At 39.0% G+C, this 19,417-nt stretch overlaps 1 protein-coding gene across 1 annotated transcript in view; it reads left to right on the top strand.

Annotated features, from left to right (window-relative positions):
• The window catches only part of LOC139740300 (popeye domain-containing protein 3-like), a 38,627-nt gene extending 34,726 nt beyond the window's left edge, over positions 1-3,901 (top strand). Inside the window, exons 4-5 of the mRNA XM_071650882.1 lie at positions 208-415; positions 2,695-3,901. Of these exons, the coding sequence (XP_071506983.1) occupies positions 208-415; positions 2,695-3,071 (585 nt within the window). The 3' untranslated portion in view covers positions 3,072-3,901. The remainder of the gene's footprint in view (positions 1-207; positions 416-2,694) is intronic.
• Positions 3,902-19,417: the final 15,516 nt, after the last annotated feature.

The following is a 19,417-nucleotide window of genomic DNA, read 5'->3' as shown; positions in this document are numbered from 1 at the left end:
CAGAGCATCATAGTGACCTACACCCAACATTCAATCATTCTTCACGAGCTGGATTAGTGCTAGGGTAATAAAAAACAACAACAACAACAGCATAAATGCACCATCTATGTACTTTAAGGGTTACGGTGATAGCCCGTGGAAGACGTATGCTCTGCTTCTTTCCGCCCACTCATCATCTCATCATTGTTCTTGTCCTCCGACGTATAGGTGACCATCACGGCCGACACCGACTGCCGCTATATCCAGTGGCGACGTCGTAAGCTCGACAACTTCCTCCGTCGCGAGCCGTTCCTACGCTCGGTCTTCGAGACGACCATCGGCAAGGACATCACGAAGAAATTGTACGGCATTGACGACCCAATGGAGCAGCCGACAGCAACACGAACAGACAAAAACCCGACCAGCGAAAACGAAGGTGGGGATGATCTCTATGACGAATGAAGAATGGCTCGATAGACAGGTTTCACTCTTTTCCAAGCATCTATCCCCTTCTCTCTATCTTTCTCTCAGCTGTATCAAATCTCTTCCTCCTAAACTGGTTCTTTCGTCCTCCTCATATCACGTCTACTCTTTTACGACCTCCTCCTCTTCCTCTCTTACATTAAAATCATCTTTCTAAACCTCCCTCTCTTCCTGTCTGTTATGTATCTCTTTCTTTTCACTCTTTCTCTCTCATTGTCTTATCTCTTCCTTTCTGCGTCTCTTGCTGCAGTACCTCCCGGTCTCTACCCATCCAATGGGTTTTGGTCTCCCTCCTCCTCCTCCTCCTCCTCCTCCTCCTCCTCCTCCTCCTCCCAAGCGTCTTGCCACATGTGTGTTTGTTCCCTTTCCTTCCATTCCCTGACGCATATCTCCCCTGCCCTAGATTCTGGTACTCATTTTATTCCATTGATCTGCAAAAATATATTCATTATACGACAAATATAACCCCCTTCTCACTTTACCCCTCTCAATATCTTTCTAATTGTCCATCTACTATCTATCTATCTATCTATCTACCTATCTATCTATCTATCTATCTATCTATCTATCTATCTATCTATCTATTTATCTATCTATCTGTCTGTCTGTCTGTCTGTCTACCTATATCCATATCTGACCACCAATCTAGGCCCTATTCTTATCTATCTGTGTATCTATCTGTCCACCTATCTATCTATCTATCTATCTATCTATCCATCTATCTATCTACCTATCTATTTATTTATCTATCTATCTATCCATCTTTCTGGCTATCTATCCATCTATCTATCTATCTATCTACCTATCTTCCATCTATCTACCTGGATAGCTATCTATCAAACTATCTACTCACTTATCCGTCTACCTCCTAAACCTGTCTGTCTATTTCTCTACTCTCTGTCAGTTCTTGTTTCTTTATCTGTTATGTTCATCTATATCTTCTGTGTCTCATTAGATCTGTTCTACATGAATTCTGTCTACCAAACTCCATTCTTTGATCTCGTTTTCTCTTTGGGTGTACTTCCACCTGCCTTTGTAAGCCCTTTGATCTCACGTCTTCAACGGCGCGCCTGTACTTTTATTAGTGATCATGCTGATGCTGGCGCGTGTTTAGAGCCCCCTCGCAATTTTTTTCTTTCTCCTCTCAAGGTTTAATGCCGCATATTCCATTATTCACAAATCGCTTGTACAATGGATTTTCGCCGACAACATTTTCTGTCTTCATCCATTGGTATTTAACTTTCTTGTGTGATATATTTGTTGCTAAAAAAAATATGAAGAAATGATACAGTACCCCCTCGTCTCACATCCACATATACCTACATGAGAGCCGGTGTAACGGTGCTTTCGGTATTTATTGTGCTATAACGCTGGTCTGATAAGAATTTCTTGTTGTCCAACTAGTATTAGATATCGATATGGTATCCAACTATCGATTGCTTTTATATCACCATCATCTCGTTCCACTGTTGTTATTTTCGTAGTTAGTAGAAACCAATTATAAGTGCAATGCGGGGAGGGGGAGACATATCATTCAAAGTAGTGACAGACTTTTAAAAGTGTTTCTGCAACAAGCAAGATTAAATAGTTCTAGGCATACAAACTTGAAAAACAGTGACGCGAAATCTAATGATAACTATTCAGTGAGTATAAAGGTATTAACGTTGTTTTCTGCTTTCTTATTTCCCTGTCTTTTTCTCTTCACGAATCTCTATTTCTCTCTATTCTCATACTTGCCATTGTTTCTGTCTTTCAATCTATATTCATTTCTCTACCTGCCTATATATATTTCCATATCTCTCCTCTAAATTCTACAATTTCCAATATCGCTATGTCCACATCCTCGACAAACCATCTACCCCGGTCCTGTTTTCGGAAACATCGACCTTTTTCGATGTTTCAAAACAACCTTCCATGTTTTATTCATTTTGTGTTCCCCAACGTGTGTATGTGTGTGTTTGTGTGCACCTATTTTTCAATATCTCAATCTTCCGTCATTTCTCTTCGCATCTGTCTGTCCGTCTATTCTATTACATCTCCAATATCCACATCTCTTTCTGCACCAAATGCATCTCTCCTCCCACCCACCTTCACCCCATTCCCTCTTCTTCGTTCCCTTGATCTCCTTCTGTTTTCCTCTTCTCCCCGCCTCTTCCAAACCAATACTCACTCAACTCCACATCCCGCTCTCTTTGCATCCTTCCATCACATCACCACTCCTGTCACCTGTAGTGGGTAACTCGTCTGGAGTGGATACCTCTCTCGATGCGGCCGACGCCGACTCCCAGGGTCTTCTTAGCCACAAATGGGAGCGTGTCATATCGGAGGACGATGATTCCAGCACGCACGGCCAGCAGCAGACACTGGGCGGACCCGGCATGGGGATCGGCGGCGGTGGTGGGCCGCTCCAGGGCCGCCTCAGCATTCCCGCCAGTCACGACGGCACCAGCTCCGACGTCAGCGTCAAGTCGGCGCGCTCCATCGTAGACATTCGCGCCAGCATCGCGTCGGGACGAGGCGCGGCTGACGTCGGCTCGCGTAGATCGCGCGTCGGAAGTTCGCCGGATTCCCAGTCGGGTGGTGATGGGTCGTGGTGGCCATTCTTTTAATATCCCATGTTCAAGATCTTTAATCTTGGCACACGACACGACCGCACTTGTGACTATTTGTATCCGCATCGTTTGACACGAGGAGCAAACATATTTGCGTGATAAAACTCTATGGAAGCAGCAAGCACTGCCTTCATGTTTGCATACCCACTTCTCATTCTAAGGTCACTGCTAAGCTGCTACTACTACTGGTAGAGCTGGCTTAAAAGAATGGCAGAAACTTAGAATAAACTGAACATTGAATGAATTTTTTTTCTCTGCAGCTCTAACGAGCAGATGGCTCTTCAAATATGCAAAGCAAACGTCATTTACCCATTGACGAGCCGAAGGTTCACACTTGGTATTGTTTTAACGAGTGTGTGCGTCTTGCTTTGACAGCCTGTATTTCTTTTTAGCTTTTGTTAGAGAGGAGGGAAAGAAAAAATAACAAAAGAAGCATGCTGTAAGATATCAGGAGTCATTTCTTAATTACATTGTATCAGCGAATAAAACCATAAACGCCCATAGTTGAAGTCCCCACTTCAAATCCACTCACAACAAAGAGAGGGCAGTTTCTCCTCATTGGCTGATAATTACATGGAGAGGCACTTAAGCTGCTGGTCCTGTATTTTTTCAAAATCATTTCGCTGTGTTCCAAAATATACCTAACAAAACAGATGATTATCGTACAAGTATAAGCTTCCCATTAGTAGAGTTGATTTGTGGTCTTTGTTTCGAGGAAGCCCTCTTTTGGAAAAGTTCAGCATAACTCTGACAAATCGTCTCTGAAAGGGAAATGCTGTAAGATGGAAGAAAAACATATTCATACCACAGCGGCCTTTCCTTTTTACTTTTAGTTACAGTACCGAAGAATGATATCCCTCTTAACAATTTCTGTTTCCTCTTATTGCTTCTGGTACCGCATCTGTGGTCTGAAACGTCAAACTTGCCACAGTTTTATTACCAAAATGCATTTCTTCGGTTTTGTCGTAGACCCACTGGACGATATAGAGGATTAATACGAAAAGAATGGCAGAAACTTAGAATAAACTGAACATTGAATGGATTTTTTTTTCTCTGCAGCTCTAACGAGCAGTTGGCTCTTCAAATATGCAAAGCAAACGTCATTTACCCATTGACGAGCCGAAGGTTCACACTTGGTATTGTTTTAACGAGTGTGTGCGTCTTGCTTTGACAGCCTGTATTTCTTTTTAGCTTTTGTAAGAGAGGAGGGAAAGAAAAAATAACAAAAGAAGCATGCTGTAAGATATCAGGAGTCATTTCGTAATTACATTGTATCAGCGAATAAAACCATAAACGCCCATAGTTGAAGTTCCCACTTCAAATCCACTCACAACAAAGAGAGGGCAGTTTCTCCTCATTGGCTGATATTTACATGGAGAGGCACTTAAGCTGCTGGTCCTGTATTTTTTCAAAATCATTTCGCTGTGTTCCAAAATATACCTAACAAAACAGATGATTATCGTACAAGTATAAGCTTCCCATTAGTAGAGTTGATTTGTGGTCTTTGTTTCGAGGAAGCCCTCTTTTGGAAAAGTTCAGCATAACTCTGACAAATCGTCTCTGAAAGGGAAATGCTGTAAGATGGAAGGAAAACATATTCATACCACAGCGGCCTTTCCTTTTTACTTTTAGCTACAGTACCGAAGAATGATATCCCTCTTAACTATTTCTGTTTCCTCTTATTGCTTCTGGTACCGCATCTGTGGTCTGAAACGTCAAACTTGCCACAGTTTTATTACCAAAATGCATTTCTTCGGTTTTGTCGTAGACCCACTGGACGATATAGAGGATTAATACGATAGAGTGAGCCTTTTATGCGTAATCTTTCTTTTGCAGTCCTCCATACGGGTGTCTTCGAAAATCATTGATAATCAGGCTGGGTGTGTGCCAAAGATGGAGCCTAAGTTAAATCAACTGCTAGGACACCCTCCATATAGTTGTGACAAACACAACATCTTCATTTGCCGGGTTAATTTTACACACCGATGTGACGTGATATGGAATGCTACTTATGTGGGAATCGCCACTCGAATAGTTATGACATGCTGCGATGACCCAGGTTTATTCCTCTTCGATCTTCATGTGATTCATGAAACACGCACAAATGAATAGAATCCAATAAAAACATCGAGTTTTGAAGTGCATAAAGAGATAAGGAACACTCTTATCTGATCAGTGTAGCAAACAATATGTCTGTTGCCATCGAATGATTAAGGTCATCCTACCCAAGATATGTAATGGCATCCAGACAATTACCACTGGATCTTTAGATATTAATGCTTGTATCTGAACCAAATGAAAATGTTTATCTCTGGGTAGGCCTAATTTCCTAGATTTTTAGCTCTGAGGCAATATGGGGCACTGCAAGAATCTTGGAAAGAAGAGCAATAATATCGAGCGGTGGTACATATAGTAGCAATGGGCGTTCCCAGAGTTCTCTTCGTTGGTCATTTAGTTGTGACCCGGATGTCTTCGGTACATCAGATACCATTGACCAATGCGTTTGCTGTATATACGATTCGGTCTTCATCGAACGACTTTATCCCAGCAGTATAATTAACATTGGCAATTCAGTCCATTTTGATTTGCTGCTGATTTCATGGTGCTGTGTGTATGGTAGATCCGTTGGATTGTGAAACAGGTGACTATCCGGGATTAAGTTGTTTATATGGGAGGATGTTATCACAGAAGAAAGCAAAAAGCAGTATATAAGATATCTCCACAGTGACGTTCAAACTGACGGCAGTATTACAGGCCCTACCAGGTACAGTCTTATCTCGTTGTGCTATTTTTTTCTTTCTGGTGCTGTAGATTTAAGAAACACAAATGGTCACTTTACAAGCACAAGTAAGTAGGGTTTATTTCGCTGCGGCGTGTGAAATCCGAATGGGATATGACATTACTAACAGAGCTGTTTTGCAATATTGAGATGGACAATCCAGTATTTTGAAGGATTTGCCAATAATTTGTATTTGAAACATTTTGGTGCTGCAGTGAAGTGAACAGTATATGCATAATAATGAGAATTTTGCACTTCAAATGTATTCGATTATTCAATTGTACGTATTCCTCGTGTTGCAAGTGGTCAGGGCGTCGCCTGTTTTCCAAATGCCAGCCAAATTCATTGATACGTGTATCTTCCACACCAGCGCACATAGAATTGTTTAACAGAAATTAGATTAGTGATTTTAAAAAAAAACAAGCAAACAAACAAATTCAGCCGACATCTTCTCATGTTGATAAATTATCATTGTTGTAAATTATTATATTGTTTCCACGGTGAATTGTGTATTCATGACACTTTATTGATGATCAATAATGTTTTGTCAAATAAAATGTATGATATAAAAATCAAGCGTTGTTGAAGGCAAGTGAAATGAAAGCAAGTGCCAAAATGAATATCAAACGTAAAATCAAAATCAGTTGTAAAGAAGAAAGACAAAAAGTTAGTGTTTGCTGATTATGATATCTTTTATCTCAATATAAACTGGAATTGATAGCCGTGAAGTAAAAGACATCCTCGTACTGAGCTGATGTGTTGTGAAGTTCATGTATATATAAAGTAAAGCCATATGCCACGAAGTGCCTGGACATAACGGTCAGTTCATAATGTAAGGATGAAAAGGTGTTGAAGAGTTTGCTTGCAAAACAGATAAACGCCGTCTCAAGTAGAGATTGTATTTTTTTTAAATGATGCTGCACTCGTTAAATAACTATAAATAGTTTGGAAGATACCATCAGTGTTATCACATTTTGTTTGTTTGTTTGTTTGTTTGTTTGTTTTCCAGCAGATTCAATCTCGAATATCTCGTTTTGATAGACATGGATATATCTGTCTATGCATTCAAACTCTTCATTAGTTGTGCGTAGCAGTTATATAGAGGAAAGCGGAACTATCTTTTTTTAAGACGCTTTAGATCGTTTCACGCATCCTCCATCATCACTTATGCATTTTGATATCGAACAATTTGATAACGTGAAACTAATTTCTTTATGATTCTTTTTACATAACTTTATTTTCAACCATACATTAGTTCTACATGACTTACTACTGAAATGTCACACCTCTAACTTTAAACTGATGACTATAAAGATATAGCAAACAGAATGTAACAAGTTTCATTAGAATCGAAGACAGAACAAGAAGTCATGGAGTTTAATGCTTCACATGCCATTATGACACAGTGATATTGGTCACCAGAATAGGTTTTTAAACTGTCTTGTATTTATGCACTTATAATGATGAGAAGTAGTGAATATACTTTTTAAAGCTCAGTGGGAAAATCTGCATGTGCTACTTTTCTATCTGTCAACTGTGTTTGTTTGTGTGTTTGTTTGTTTGTTTTTAAACGGGCGAAATATGAGCTTCTTGACTTTCTCACTTCATGTTCGATTTCGACTGAAACTTTGACAATTCGTTTGCTTGGTATCGCCTTAATTGCTAGAGTAAATTTGAGTATACACGTATAGGAGCGGCATTTCATTGTGAGGGCAATCTAGAGCTGAGTGTCAGGGCTACGTGATAAGACCAGAGTAGTCGTTAGATCTTACTTCACAATGTGCATGTATGTCTTATTTATTTCAATAAAATGGTATCATGGTAAGGAAAAACTACACACTCGGCATTTCGTGCAATGAGCTGCTGCAGGAATAGTAGTGCAAATAATGACTGGATGTTATTGTTGTTTTCTTTTTGCCTCCGGGATGAGGAAGTGATTAGTACCTACTAGTAGCAAGATTACACTATAGATAAAACGTGTGCTGAATTCATGATTGTTTGATATCACTTTAGTCTTCAAATTTTGGTTTTAGTTCTTATTATTTCTATCAACCTCAGACTGAGTGCACAAATAAAGGCATTTTTTTTTTATCCGTCACCGTGCGATATCACATTTCATTCTTTCACGCGTCCTGGATTATTTTGTTACCGATAAAAGCAGGTTTGTTCGAGAGTTGTTTTGTGTGTGTATAGCCATCAGTGTCTTTGTGTGTTCCTATTGCTAGTATGTGTGTGGTTGTACATACAGTGCTTGTTGTGTGTGTGTTTGCATAATACTACGCGTATGGAATTTTATGTAATTGATATATATATATATATATATATATATGCATATATATACATATAGTTATATATATATATGTATATATACATGTATATTCTGACAGAAATTAGACTGAGGCGGACGTTGCTCTCAGTCTCAGTATAATTTCTTTCAGTATATTATGCTACCCACAATGAGGCACCGCGTACTTTTGGGAAGGGAACTATCTCTCGCACTATATATATATATATATATATATATATATATATTGTAACGAAATTCGGTGGAACCGATTCGATTTAACCGTTTCGATTATAATTTGTTATGATCGATTGTGCCTATAGCATAGAAAGGGGGCACTATCAAAACGTTGGGCAAATGCTGTAAGGTGGTAATGCATCATTATGAGTTTAAACATTTATTATCTAATATGTGGTTACTTGTTTGTCATGGGCAAGTTTGGATTATTTCTATACCAACTCCGGTTTAGACCGATGATACATGCCGAATTAAAGTAACCATGTACAAGAGATACTATTAAAACGTATAGTCATTGTACGAATTTTGTAACCACGCCAACATTGTAAATAATTTGAACGACTACTGCGGGTATTTTCCACGTTACTCACGGCCGTGCGGAATTGCCTCCTCATTCCGCGATAGGAGGAGAGGCATATAAAGTGGCCGCTGTGTGACATAGTCCGCAGCAAGTAGCCCGTGTATGATACATTTCCAATGTGTTGCTAATGTTCTCTTCTATATGTAATAAACTATATATATGTTCCTGAACTGCTGCCTTCACTGTGTCTTCTTGATGGTCCTACCACTATACAACTGCTTGGAGAGTGGTGGTACATGTTCCTGAGAAAATCAACTAGCAAGTCGTTGGATTTCGGGTATATTGGTAATGTGACTTGTCGCATAGTCCGTACCCAATCCAAGTTCCAGCCGTCGCCGTTGGATTTCGGGTAAAATGGTAATGTGACTTGTCGCATAGTCCGTGCCCAATCCAAGTTCCAGTCGCCGCCTGAAGAAGTTGGTAACGGTGCGATATAGCACTTTACCCCGTGCCATCAACAATACCTGTGCCCACCATATGGTTGTGAAAGGTGTTCCACGTTAGCGTGACTGAGTTGGTAGCAGAGTTGGTAACAGAACTTGGTAGTAGAACTTGGTAGCAAGAGTTGGTAGCAAAAGTTGGTAACAAAATAAGTGTTACCAATTTAACATCCTCTACAAGTGACGCTTGGGAGTGACATACTTTAAGTGATGCTGAACTTTGTATGTGTGCCGCTTGTGTTGGTGAGCTGCTTCTGACACAACATATTACATGGTAGACACAGACTGGTAGTTTTAATGATTTAAAGGGATCGTTGTAAACTGCAACAAAACGAACCCCGCCTACTCGGCCATCCTGACACGGCTCGCGGAGACATTTGTACAAACAGTCAAATACACACTCTAAATTCACGACGAGAAGGCGAGTTCGTCACAATATATATATATATATATATATATATATATATATATATATATATATATATGCGTGTGTGTGTTTTTGTGTGTGTGTGCTATATGAAATGCAAAATTTTTGGCAGGGAATGGGCCTATCAATCTTAAATATATTTGTACATTGGTATTATATGATAGGGGCCTGGCGAAACAAATCAGTCGAGGTTTCATGGTAATACTTGAAGAGCACTGATGAGCACACAAAAATGAAATATTCTCTCATTAATTACAGTAAAAACAGAGTGTAGAGTGGGCCCTACAAGACAAGACTTGGCAGAATGATACCGCATTATACGAACAGTATAATTTCCACCACAATACTCACATAAACAAACAAGTAAATAAGTGGTATTGAAGACTCATAATCATAAGTTGATTGTGATATGGTTGGGGAAGGTATTCACCTTTGATGTTTCACTTAATTTAGTTTTCATTACATTTTCAACAACTTTTCTTCCATGCTTTTAAAGCCACATTATAAAGATTATGTTTGTATTTCCTTACACTATTATTTTCCCCTGTCATAAGTAATTATCCTCATTCATTTTATGTAACAATGTGAAGGGCCTGTGCAAATGTTTGTGCTGTATTTACAAATTGTTGGAAATTCAATAAATGAAATGAAACGAAAATATGATAACGCTCATTGTTGTACACTCTTGCAGGCCGACTGGGGAATGTTGCATTTCTGTTTGCATTGAAGTGTACTTATGAATGAAAAAAAAATATTGAATCAAGGAAATATGACTATAAAGTTTGATGTTTAGGGCTGTGATTAAGCACAGGGCAACACACACACACACACACACACACACACACACACACAAATATCAGATAAGAGTGATTTTTTTTTTCCGTTTGGCACATGGAGCGGACAATAGGAATATACCTGCAGAGATAGTAAAAGCCAAAAGAAAACAAAAACTATCCACTATCCACGATTCACTCTTTATAACAGCAGAAGGCGTTCAAACAATGAAACATAAATGTGAATACATGTATCAGTTGATTCGATGTATGAAGGTTAACAGATATCAAAGATACGAATGATTTGTTTCGGTATAAGTCTTTTGGCACACAAAGGCAAATTGTACGCTAAGCATATTAATTGCAACGTGATCGAGACAGCACGCACTTTCAAACACATTGTCAAAACAAGAGCAAAATTGAATTACTCTATTTTTTTTTTTGGGGGGGGGGGGTACGTCTTCTCAAAACGAATGAATTATCTTTCACAATGTCGGGGTTATTCGTCCAAGTAAATAAACCATAGAATCTTGGAGATTTCTCTCATCACTTGGCTTGGTATATACGATAGCTGATATGCGGCTAATTTTGATCTTTTGCGACTTTGGGGCAGCCATGCCGCTCGTATATTCCATAGGGAGCTGTAGATTTTTGCGACGCGTACGTTCAGAGGAAAAAAATACTGTTTCGCACAAGCGCAAACCACGCGTCGGAATAGTTCGCACGGAAAGTTCCGGGCTCTTTTGCGTCCGCTCATATTCACACCGCAGAGAGCTACTTGATGCAGTGATCCTATTGGGGCGCCATTTTACTTGGTATAGGTTGCGTCTTCACGTAATCTGAAGCTACTTTGCAATACGACGCAGGGAGAGAAGAGAACGGCAAACGCAATTGTCGTCTTAAACGTCCGCGTGCAAATCTAAAGCTCTCTATACGTCTTCATGAAGAACTTCAATGAACATGAGAGTGATGGCACTGTTCGAACAAGGTTGATTGCATGAAACCATCCTAGGAGTTGATGAAAGAAGAAGAGGAAGGTATGAATCTATGCATGCCAAGTCTTCACTCTATAAAAAAAAAGCCTTCTCCTAAATGACAGAAGGTACAAACGTTTTTATACATCTTCTTGTTGTCTACGTATGTCATTGCCCTCTATCATTAGGACATTTTGATATACGTGAAGTATGTAAATTAAGTCTTCTTTGTGCCCCCATACATTCACATTGTTGTTTTTGTCAATCTTTTATATTTTCTTTTTCTTTTTCATATACACAATATACAAATGAATTTGTGACAACATAGGTCCTACCACAAATTTACAACATAAATTCCATATTGTCGATATTACGAATGAAAAAGAGAGAATTTGTATGTTAAAAAAAGAAGGAAAATTATTTACTAGTGGAAAATTGAGCAAAGAAAATAGGATTCCATCGGGATTCGAACCCGAGACCTGCGGATGCTGGTCCGGTGCTCTACCGACTGAGCTATAGAAAGCCCGAGTTCAGTGTTCGTCCCAGAAGCCCTAAATTCTCAATGCTCGAATCCCGTTTTCTTTGCTCAATTTTCCACTAATAAATAATATTCATTTTATAGGCAGCTTTTCCTGTTTGCATTTGTAAAAAAGGAAAAGAGACAAAAACATCAATCATGCAGAAGGGAACAACGTACCACTCACCAAACCAGATATCGCACATACGCACACACGTACACACACACACACATACCCACACACACACACACACACACACACACACACACACACTTACACTGAAAAAAAACATGCATAATATAATATTTGTAATCATTTATACAATTAGGCAGACACAGAGAAAAGCATCACTGCACTTTTTCATATTCTTTCGAACTCAGAAACCTATCAAAATCGGAAGATTGCTGTATAATTATCTTGTTTATGTCCATTAAAGGTCTTCCTCTGGAATAAGTTGATATCATTTGGATACAGAAAATAACTGAAATGAAATGACAATTATATATCATCTGACAGGAGAAAAGAGTAGAAAGAATTGGAGGAGTGTTACTAGAAAGCAGGATTCCACCAAGTGACCATGGTTAAAGGAGATCTCCGGATGATTTTCAGATTTTTACATTTGAACAACTATAAATTAGTTATACTGAGGACAGAGTTTCAGGATTTATGATAATTGGGATGACGAATAAGAAAATTTTCAAAATTTCATTGCAATGAACAAGGATGATGACATGGCAGGGTCACCATAAAAATGCATGAGTTGGGGCTCAAGGAAGCAGTACAAAAGAAGAAGGCATGCATAAATTATGCACAGGTGAACTCGCAAGGAAGCGGTAGTGTAATGGAATTACACTGCTACATTTCTGAAATATGTGAACCTCCTTGTTCTTCCTTGTGAGCCATCCTTGTTCAGTGTAATTTGTTTTAAAAGGTTTTTAAAAGTATTGTTTCTCTGCTCAAGAACTACAATAAATTCCACAAATCTATACATGGAACTGTTGATTTATGTACTACATGATGTGAAATTATGAAAATCCTCTGGAATTCCCCTTTAAGATATCGCAACTTTTTGTAGGCATAAGCAACTTCTCCCGATCACATGTTGTAATTAGCATAATCCAACTAATAAATCACATGCTGTCTCTTGCCTAAATCTCGATTACTCTTGACTTTCTCCCTAATAATAACCATTTCTCCTCTCCAAATAATCCCAATCCTCATTTCAGCTCTTTTTTTTCAATTCTTATTTGTCAATGAGAAAGAATTATATTATTTTAGTTAGTACAAGTTATAATAAGCTTTGATTTGTTATATATACTATTATTCTCCCCCTTTTAATCTGATATTCTTTCTTTTTTTCTTTTTTTTGGTTATTTGCATGTACCAATTGAAATATGCGTTTCTCCCTCTATTTATGTATTACATACTTTCATGTTTTCATATTTCATTTCATACTTTTTTGTTTTAGCTTGTATATTTCATGTATTGATATTGTGTGAGTGTGTGTGTGTGTGTGTGTGTGTTTTGTAATTTTGAATGTTTTAGACCCCACGGAAGACCAGCACTGTCACGCTGGCATCCCTGAATGTCCAGCCATACTCCTTTATTCGGAAATTAAAATTCATCCATCCATCCATCAATCAATTGATTAATCAATTGATTAATCAATCAATCAATCAATCAATCAATCAATCAATTGATTAATCAATCAATCAATCAATCAATCAATCAATCAATCAATCAATCCTCTGTCTACCGCTCCCTATTATAACCCTTGAAGAAAAACGAAATCCCCGAATTCAGCTGTCTTATCTCTTAGGTCTCTACTTTCACCAGAAAAAACAAGTACTTTAAACAACATCACTTTCCTTCACTACTTGGAAGTCAACACCACAGACTTTAGCCGTTTCCCTTATCGTTGTGCCTGCTAGATATCAGTGAAAACTGAACGTAGTATCCAAACAAGACGGATATCAATCTTTCATCGTACAACCATTTTTTCCCCTGATCATTTCACACTAAACAGACTTGCTTTTCCAACGCCGTAGTCTCTGCAGTAGTTTTACTGGCTTTGAAATTAAAGCAGATATACATATACGAGGGAAAAGAAAGGTTATTAACCGGATGAGTGTGACGCTAGCTTTTTAGGGGCATTTTTTCGGTGTATGCTGAGGTCAACTTTAGACATGTTTAAAAAGATGACCCGCTGTGCAAACAGACTTTAGTTGAAAAGATGCAGGATATCATCCTTGCCAAGACGTTTTCATCACAATGAATGCAAGTGAGCTAATGGCTGCTTGCTGATCTCTTACTCGAATTTGATCGCATTATAGGCCTACATCAAAAGGACACGGTAATCGTTTTTAGTCATGATTATATTTTAAGATGTATTAAGATCGCTCTTGACCTTTTTAATACGCTTGTAGTTACAAATCTATCTGCTTTAGACACCAGTATCGACAAACAGACAAAAACAGTGTCAGTAAGAAAACCACGTAAAAGCGGATTACAGGTCAACTTGATTTGACAAGACGACACGTTCACATGTCGAAGAGCACGAGAGTAAAGAAAACGCTGAAATATGCTAAAATAAGTTGGAATAAAAGATGGAGCGAGAGAAAAAAAGAGGAAAAAAAAAGAAAAAAGAGAGAAAACTGTATTAAACTGTTTTCGTGCTGAAGTGCTGATAAAATCTCCTTCACTTTCATGGGGAAAAAAAGAAAAAGAAAAGAGAAGAAATTGTGAAGCTGAACGAACGTCTAAAGAAACTTTATCTTTAACTATCTTCTATAAAGAAAAACAGTCAGTGCGCTAGCTGGAGTGAGAAAAAAGTGGGAGAAAACTAAATCAAAACTGTTATAATGCTAAAGTAATGAAGAAACCTCACTTACCTTCCTCCAAACAAAAAGGACAAGATGAAGGAAGATTGACACTATAAGAACGTCCAAAGAAACTTTATTCATAAAATCTTTTGTATTTTAAAAAAAAAAGTTAATGCGCAAGCGCAGTGTCTTTTCTGCAATAATGACAGCGCTATGATGATATCAATTTTTCGCTCTTTTTAGTCGATGAGAGGTATAAATATGATGTTCCAAGCAAGTACGAACTTACATCGATGTGTCGAAGGGATTTATCTACTTAATTTGCGTATACTATGCACCGCTTACTTTGAAATTTTGCTTTGAAAAGTAAACAAGGAAATGAACGTTTACTTTAAAAAAAATAGAATGTCACTCTGCTACTCCAAATTCTGTTACTTATGACATATGATGGAAGTATAACAAATTTATAGATGTTACAATACAAAAAATCTTTAAAAATTCATCCGGAAGTCTCCTCTTAAATCCATATTACACATAACAGAGACTGGAGCCCGACGGATCACAGTGCAAAGTGAATGGGGTTTCCAGAATCTCACTGTACGTCAGTTTAGAATTGCACTGTTTGTGGGATTAAATTCTGCAAAATTTAAATCTCGAAATTCTTGATGAAATTAATATTAATGATTATTTTCATAAAAGCGTTTTTACATTATATATAAAATATGGCCATAGCATTTGCAAGCTACTCAAACATATCATACTAAGTGCTTTTTTGATCAGAACTGGGCTAAAAGACTGTTGTGTGTGAATTTGCATGAATTTTGTTACTTATGACATTATGCTAATCATGATGGAAAGACGTCATGTGTTTATTTAATCGGAACATTAGTAATTATTTTATTACCAAAACTACGATGGAATGTTTTATTTTTTTTCCTCTTGCTGTTGACGTTTAGCGCCAAGTAATATATTTTTTTTAGATTGCTACGTAATTACCTCAAAATGTCATTTCTATAAATGATGCTATAATCATGTATAGGGCGTACTCTGTTTTGTTACTAGATGAAATAAACTGATCACCGCTTTCTCTTATGATGTTTATACCATTATCAGCTGAAATCACACCAGCGTGCTTACATAGAATGGCTGGGAGCATCGTTCGTGTTCTCATAACGTTTATGCTGCTAAGAGGATATTACCCAGCCACCGGTAAGGACACCGAAACACACCTCGAGGTGGGAAGTGCATCGCTTGCTCCTCCGTCGTCTGCCGGTAGCACATCTGTGGATCGTCCGATCAAGATTTCTACCGTTTCGGTGGGGTCTTTTCATCTAAATCATTTTCATCTTCGAAAGAATCGGGGAGAAATGTTTCTAACAACTTTGACGGAAGAACCTGTAACTCAGATCTACGAAAGTAAAGGCATCTTCACGAACCCTACAGATGAGGTTAATCTTAATGCGCCTGAAGATACAGAAGGGGTGGAGCCAACATGGGCGTGGCAGTCATTGACCTGGACGTGGATCACGGTTGCTCAGATGACGACTGCCGTGCTGGGGATCATTGGCAAAGGCCTAGTCGTCTACGCCATCTTCCGAGGAAGACATAAACGTCGCTCAAGCGACACCTTGGTCGGAGCGCTGGCCATCGCCGACTTTTTGACGTCCGTCTTCATGATTCCTCTCCCGTTTCAAGCGTCTAGAGTACCTGCCTCGTGGCTGGGAAATCTGTATTGTAGGGTGATATATACGTCATTTTTCACATCGCTTTCTATCGCTGCCTCAATACTTACTCTAACTCTGATACCACTCGAGCTGTATCTTGCCATAGCGTTTCCACTCAAGTTTAAGATGATTGTAACGCCCAAGAGGGTTATGCGTTCCATCCTACTCGTATGGTTCTGTGCAGGTGCGATGTGCTTGGACCTGATAATCTTATCAACAGTAGAAGAAGGGGAGTGTGTGTCGGGTTATCTGTCTGTCAGTGTTCAACGCGCTGTATCCTTCATGGTGTATGTGTTCCACATCATAATCCCGACTGTCACCATAACGATGATCCAAGTACTGACAGTTTGCGCGCTTAAACGTCAGTCTAACGTCAACCTTCACGAACAAACTTGCAAGGAGAGGTCAAACCCCAGGTCTACACATTTAATTGCCGCCAAGAAACGCATGCTCCAGATGTTCTTCATTGTATTTGTTGTGTATATAATATGTTTGGGTCCACTCTTCACGAGTTATCTGGTTCACATGTTTGATCCCCTCTCGGAATCGTACTTAACCTCGCCACTAGATCAAGCGTTTATTGTCCTAGCATTCTGCAACTCTTGCGCGAATCCATTCATATACGCATTCAGAAACCCTAACATTCGTAAAACGATATATGTATGTATAAAATTATAAGTCATTATATCGAAGAAGATTGATTTCCACTTTCACGATAAAAACAAATTTGATCAGTTGATATAAATTTCTAGTTGTCAGAAATGAATATCTTAGATATAGGAACGTATCTGAAATCGTAAATTATTTAGGCTTATATTAACTTTCTCAGTACACCAGCACTGCCTCACTAACGGAGAACAGATACAAAATTTGCACTCAGATGAAGTGTTAGAAGTGATTAAACTAATTGGATTACAAATGTGAAAAGTTCATTTTATTATTTCGACGCACTCCTTTAACTCTATCTCATATAACAGTGATTTTGGGTTTTGTTTTTGTTTTTGCTTGTTAATATAACTTTCTCATGTAAGTGCACAAATCCGATTGCCGTCTTTTGTAGCGAGTTTTCCGAGATGAACTCCAGGATATTAGTACGTCGTACCTCCTATCCTCAACCGTCTGCTACTCTCTTTGACGTTAGACTTTCCCTCTTCCATTTGGACGACGACCTGTACGATGATTTATGATGGCAACTCGAATCTCGATGGTCGCGGAGATGCCCACGGAGACTGTGAGACTGTGATTGTAGCTGGGTCTCCTGTAGTTGTCCGGGGAGTCGCCAGGGAATCGAAATATTCATATTTTTTGAGACATTTTCCAGTGTCTAGCTGGTCTCAGATAGTCTATATGACGTCTCCTTTGTTGAGGCCAAGATGCGGAGACTTTTCAAAACAGTGGCGTAACTACGGGGGGGGGGGGGTGGGGGGTGGGGGGGCGGCACGTGCCCCCCAATCCGCTGGTTAAAAAAAAATGAAAGAAAAAAAAAAGAAAAGAAAAAAAAACTTTACCGAAATGGTAATTCATGGAGAGTAATCGACATGAAAGGGTGATCAAGAAATAAGATATTTTTCTAAGATTTCTTTTAGCTATAATTAAAGAAGAATACAGCATATACAGCATAGTGTGAAATATTGTTCAAAAAGCCCGGAGCCGACAAAGGAATGTGATTCAGCGTGATTCCTGGTTGGTATTCTGAATATAAGCAGGATGGGCGCAGTGTACTCAGAACATCCGAACGGCAAAAAGGGTCGCTGCAATGTTGCGTAATGTGATTTAGAATGTATACCTTTGTACCTTACGCTTCGTTATATCAAAGCTACCTCATTAATTTTGCAGTGTTGCTTTGTACATATAGTCTATATCAAAATGCCTTGTATTGCCAATAATAAGACTCTACCTGGGCTATTTCTTAACTTTTCCATGTATATAAGACACACACACACACACACACACACACAACAAACACAAACACAAACACAAACAATTAGGGGAAGCTCTAAAGTGTAGATTTTGGACATCCTTCCCCCGCTTGGTCACTTCAACGCACCCTCGCTGGTCATACCTCCCCCAATCATGAAAATAAACCGACATCCTTGACTACCAGTGGCGGATCGGGGGGGGGGGGGGGGAGGAGGAGGCCGCCGGGCGCACCCCCCCCCCCTTAATTTCCAAAGCGAAATAATATAGCTACAAATGGCAGGTTTTTGGACTGTAAAATGTCAAAAATTTCAAGCTCGCTCGCATTTAATCGTTATGCCATTCTCCTGATGTTACTGATACCAGTAATTACCAGCAGTTGTGCCCGGGGCGCCTCCCCCTTAAATTGCCTAAGGGAAAAAAATATTGCTACAAACGGTAGTTTGGGGACTGGAATATCAAAATTTCAAGTTCGCTCGCTTCGCTCGCTCGCATTTAATCGTTATGCCATTCTCCTGATGTTGCTGCCAGTAATTGCCAGCAGTTTCACCCGGTGCGTCCCCCCCCCCCTTTATTTCCAAAGCGAAAAATATAGCTACAAACGGCAGTTTGGGAACTGTAAAATGTCAAAATTTTCAAGTTCGCTCGCTTCGCTCGCTCGCATTTAATCGTTATGCCATTCTCCTGATGTTGCTGCCAGTAATTGCCAGCAGTTGCGTCCGGTGCGCCCCCTCCCCTTTACTATCAAAGCGAAAAAATATAGCTACAAACGGTAGTTTGGGGACTGTAAAATGCTAAAATTTTCAAGCTCGCTCGCTTCGCTCGCTCGCATTTAATCGTTATGCCTTTCTCCTTCTTCTTCTTCTTCTGATTAAGTCTGCCTCCTTCAATAGACTGAAGATTCTTGCAGACTGGTGCTATTTACATTATAATACAATTTATTTACAGATATTTACAAGCACATAGAAAATTTGACGAAAATACTAGCCACTGTGATCAACCGTTAGACGGTTTCGAAATGATCCCACAGATGGCGCTGAAACAATTTCTGACGACAGGGAATTCCAGTTCCTTACAGTTCTTGGGA

This window comes from Diadema antillarum, unplaced genomic scaffold (genome assembly GCF_040938485.1).
Source record: "Diadema antillarum isolate AM-2024a unplaced genomic scaffold, OU_Dant_1.0 seq00000846_RagTag, whole genome shotgun sequence".
Lineage (NCBI taxonomy): Eukaryota > Metazoa > Echinodermata > Echinoidea > Diadematoida > Diadematidae > Diadema > Diadema antillarum.
The sequence above is the reverse complement of the archived record's forward strand: the minus strand, read 5'-3'. Positions and strand labels throughout refer to the sequence as shown.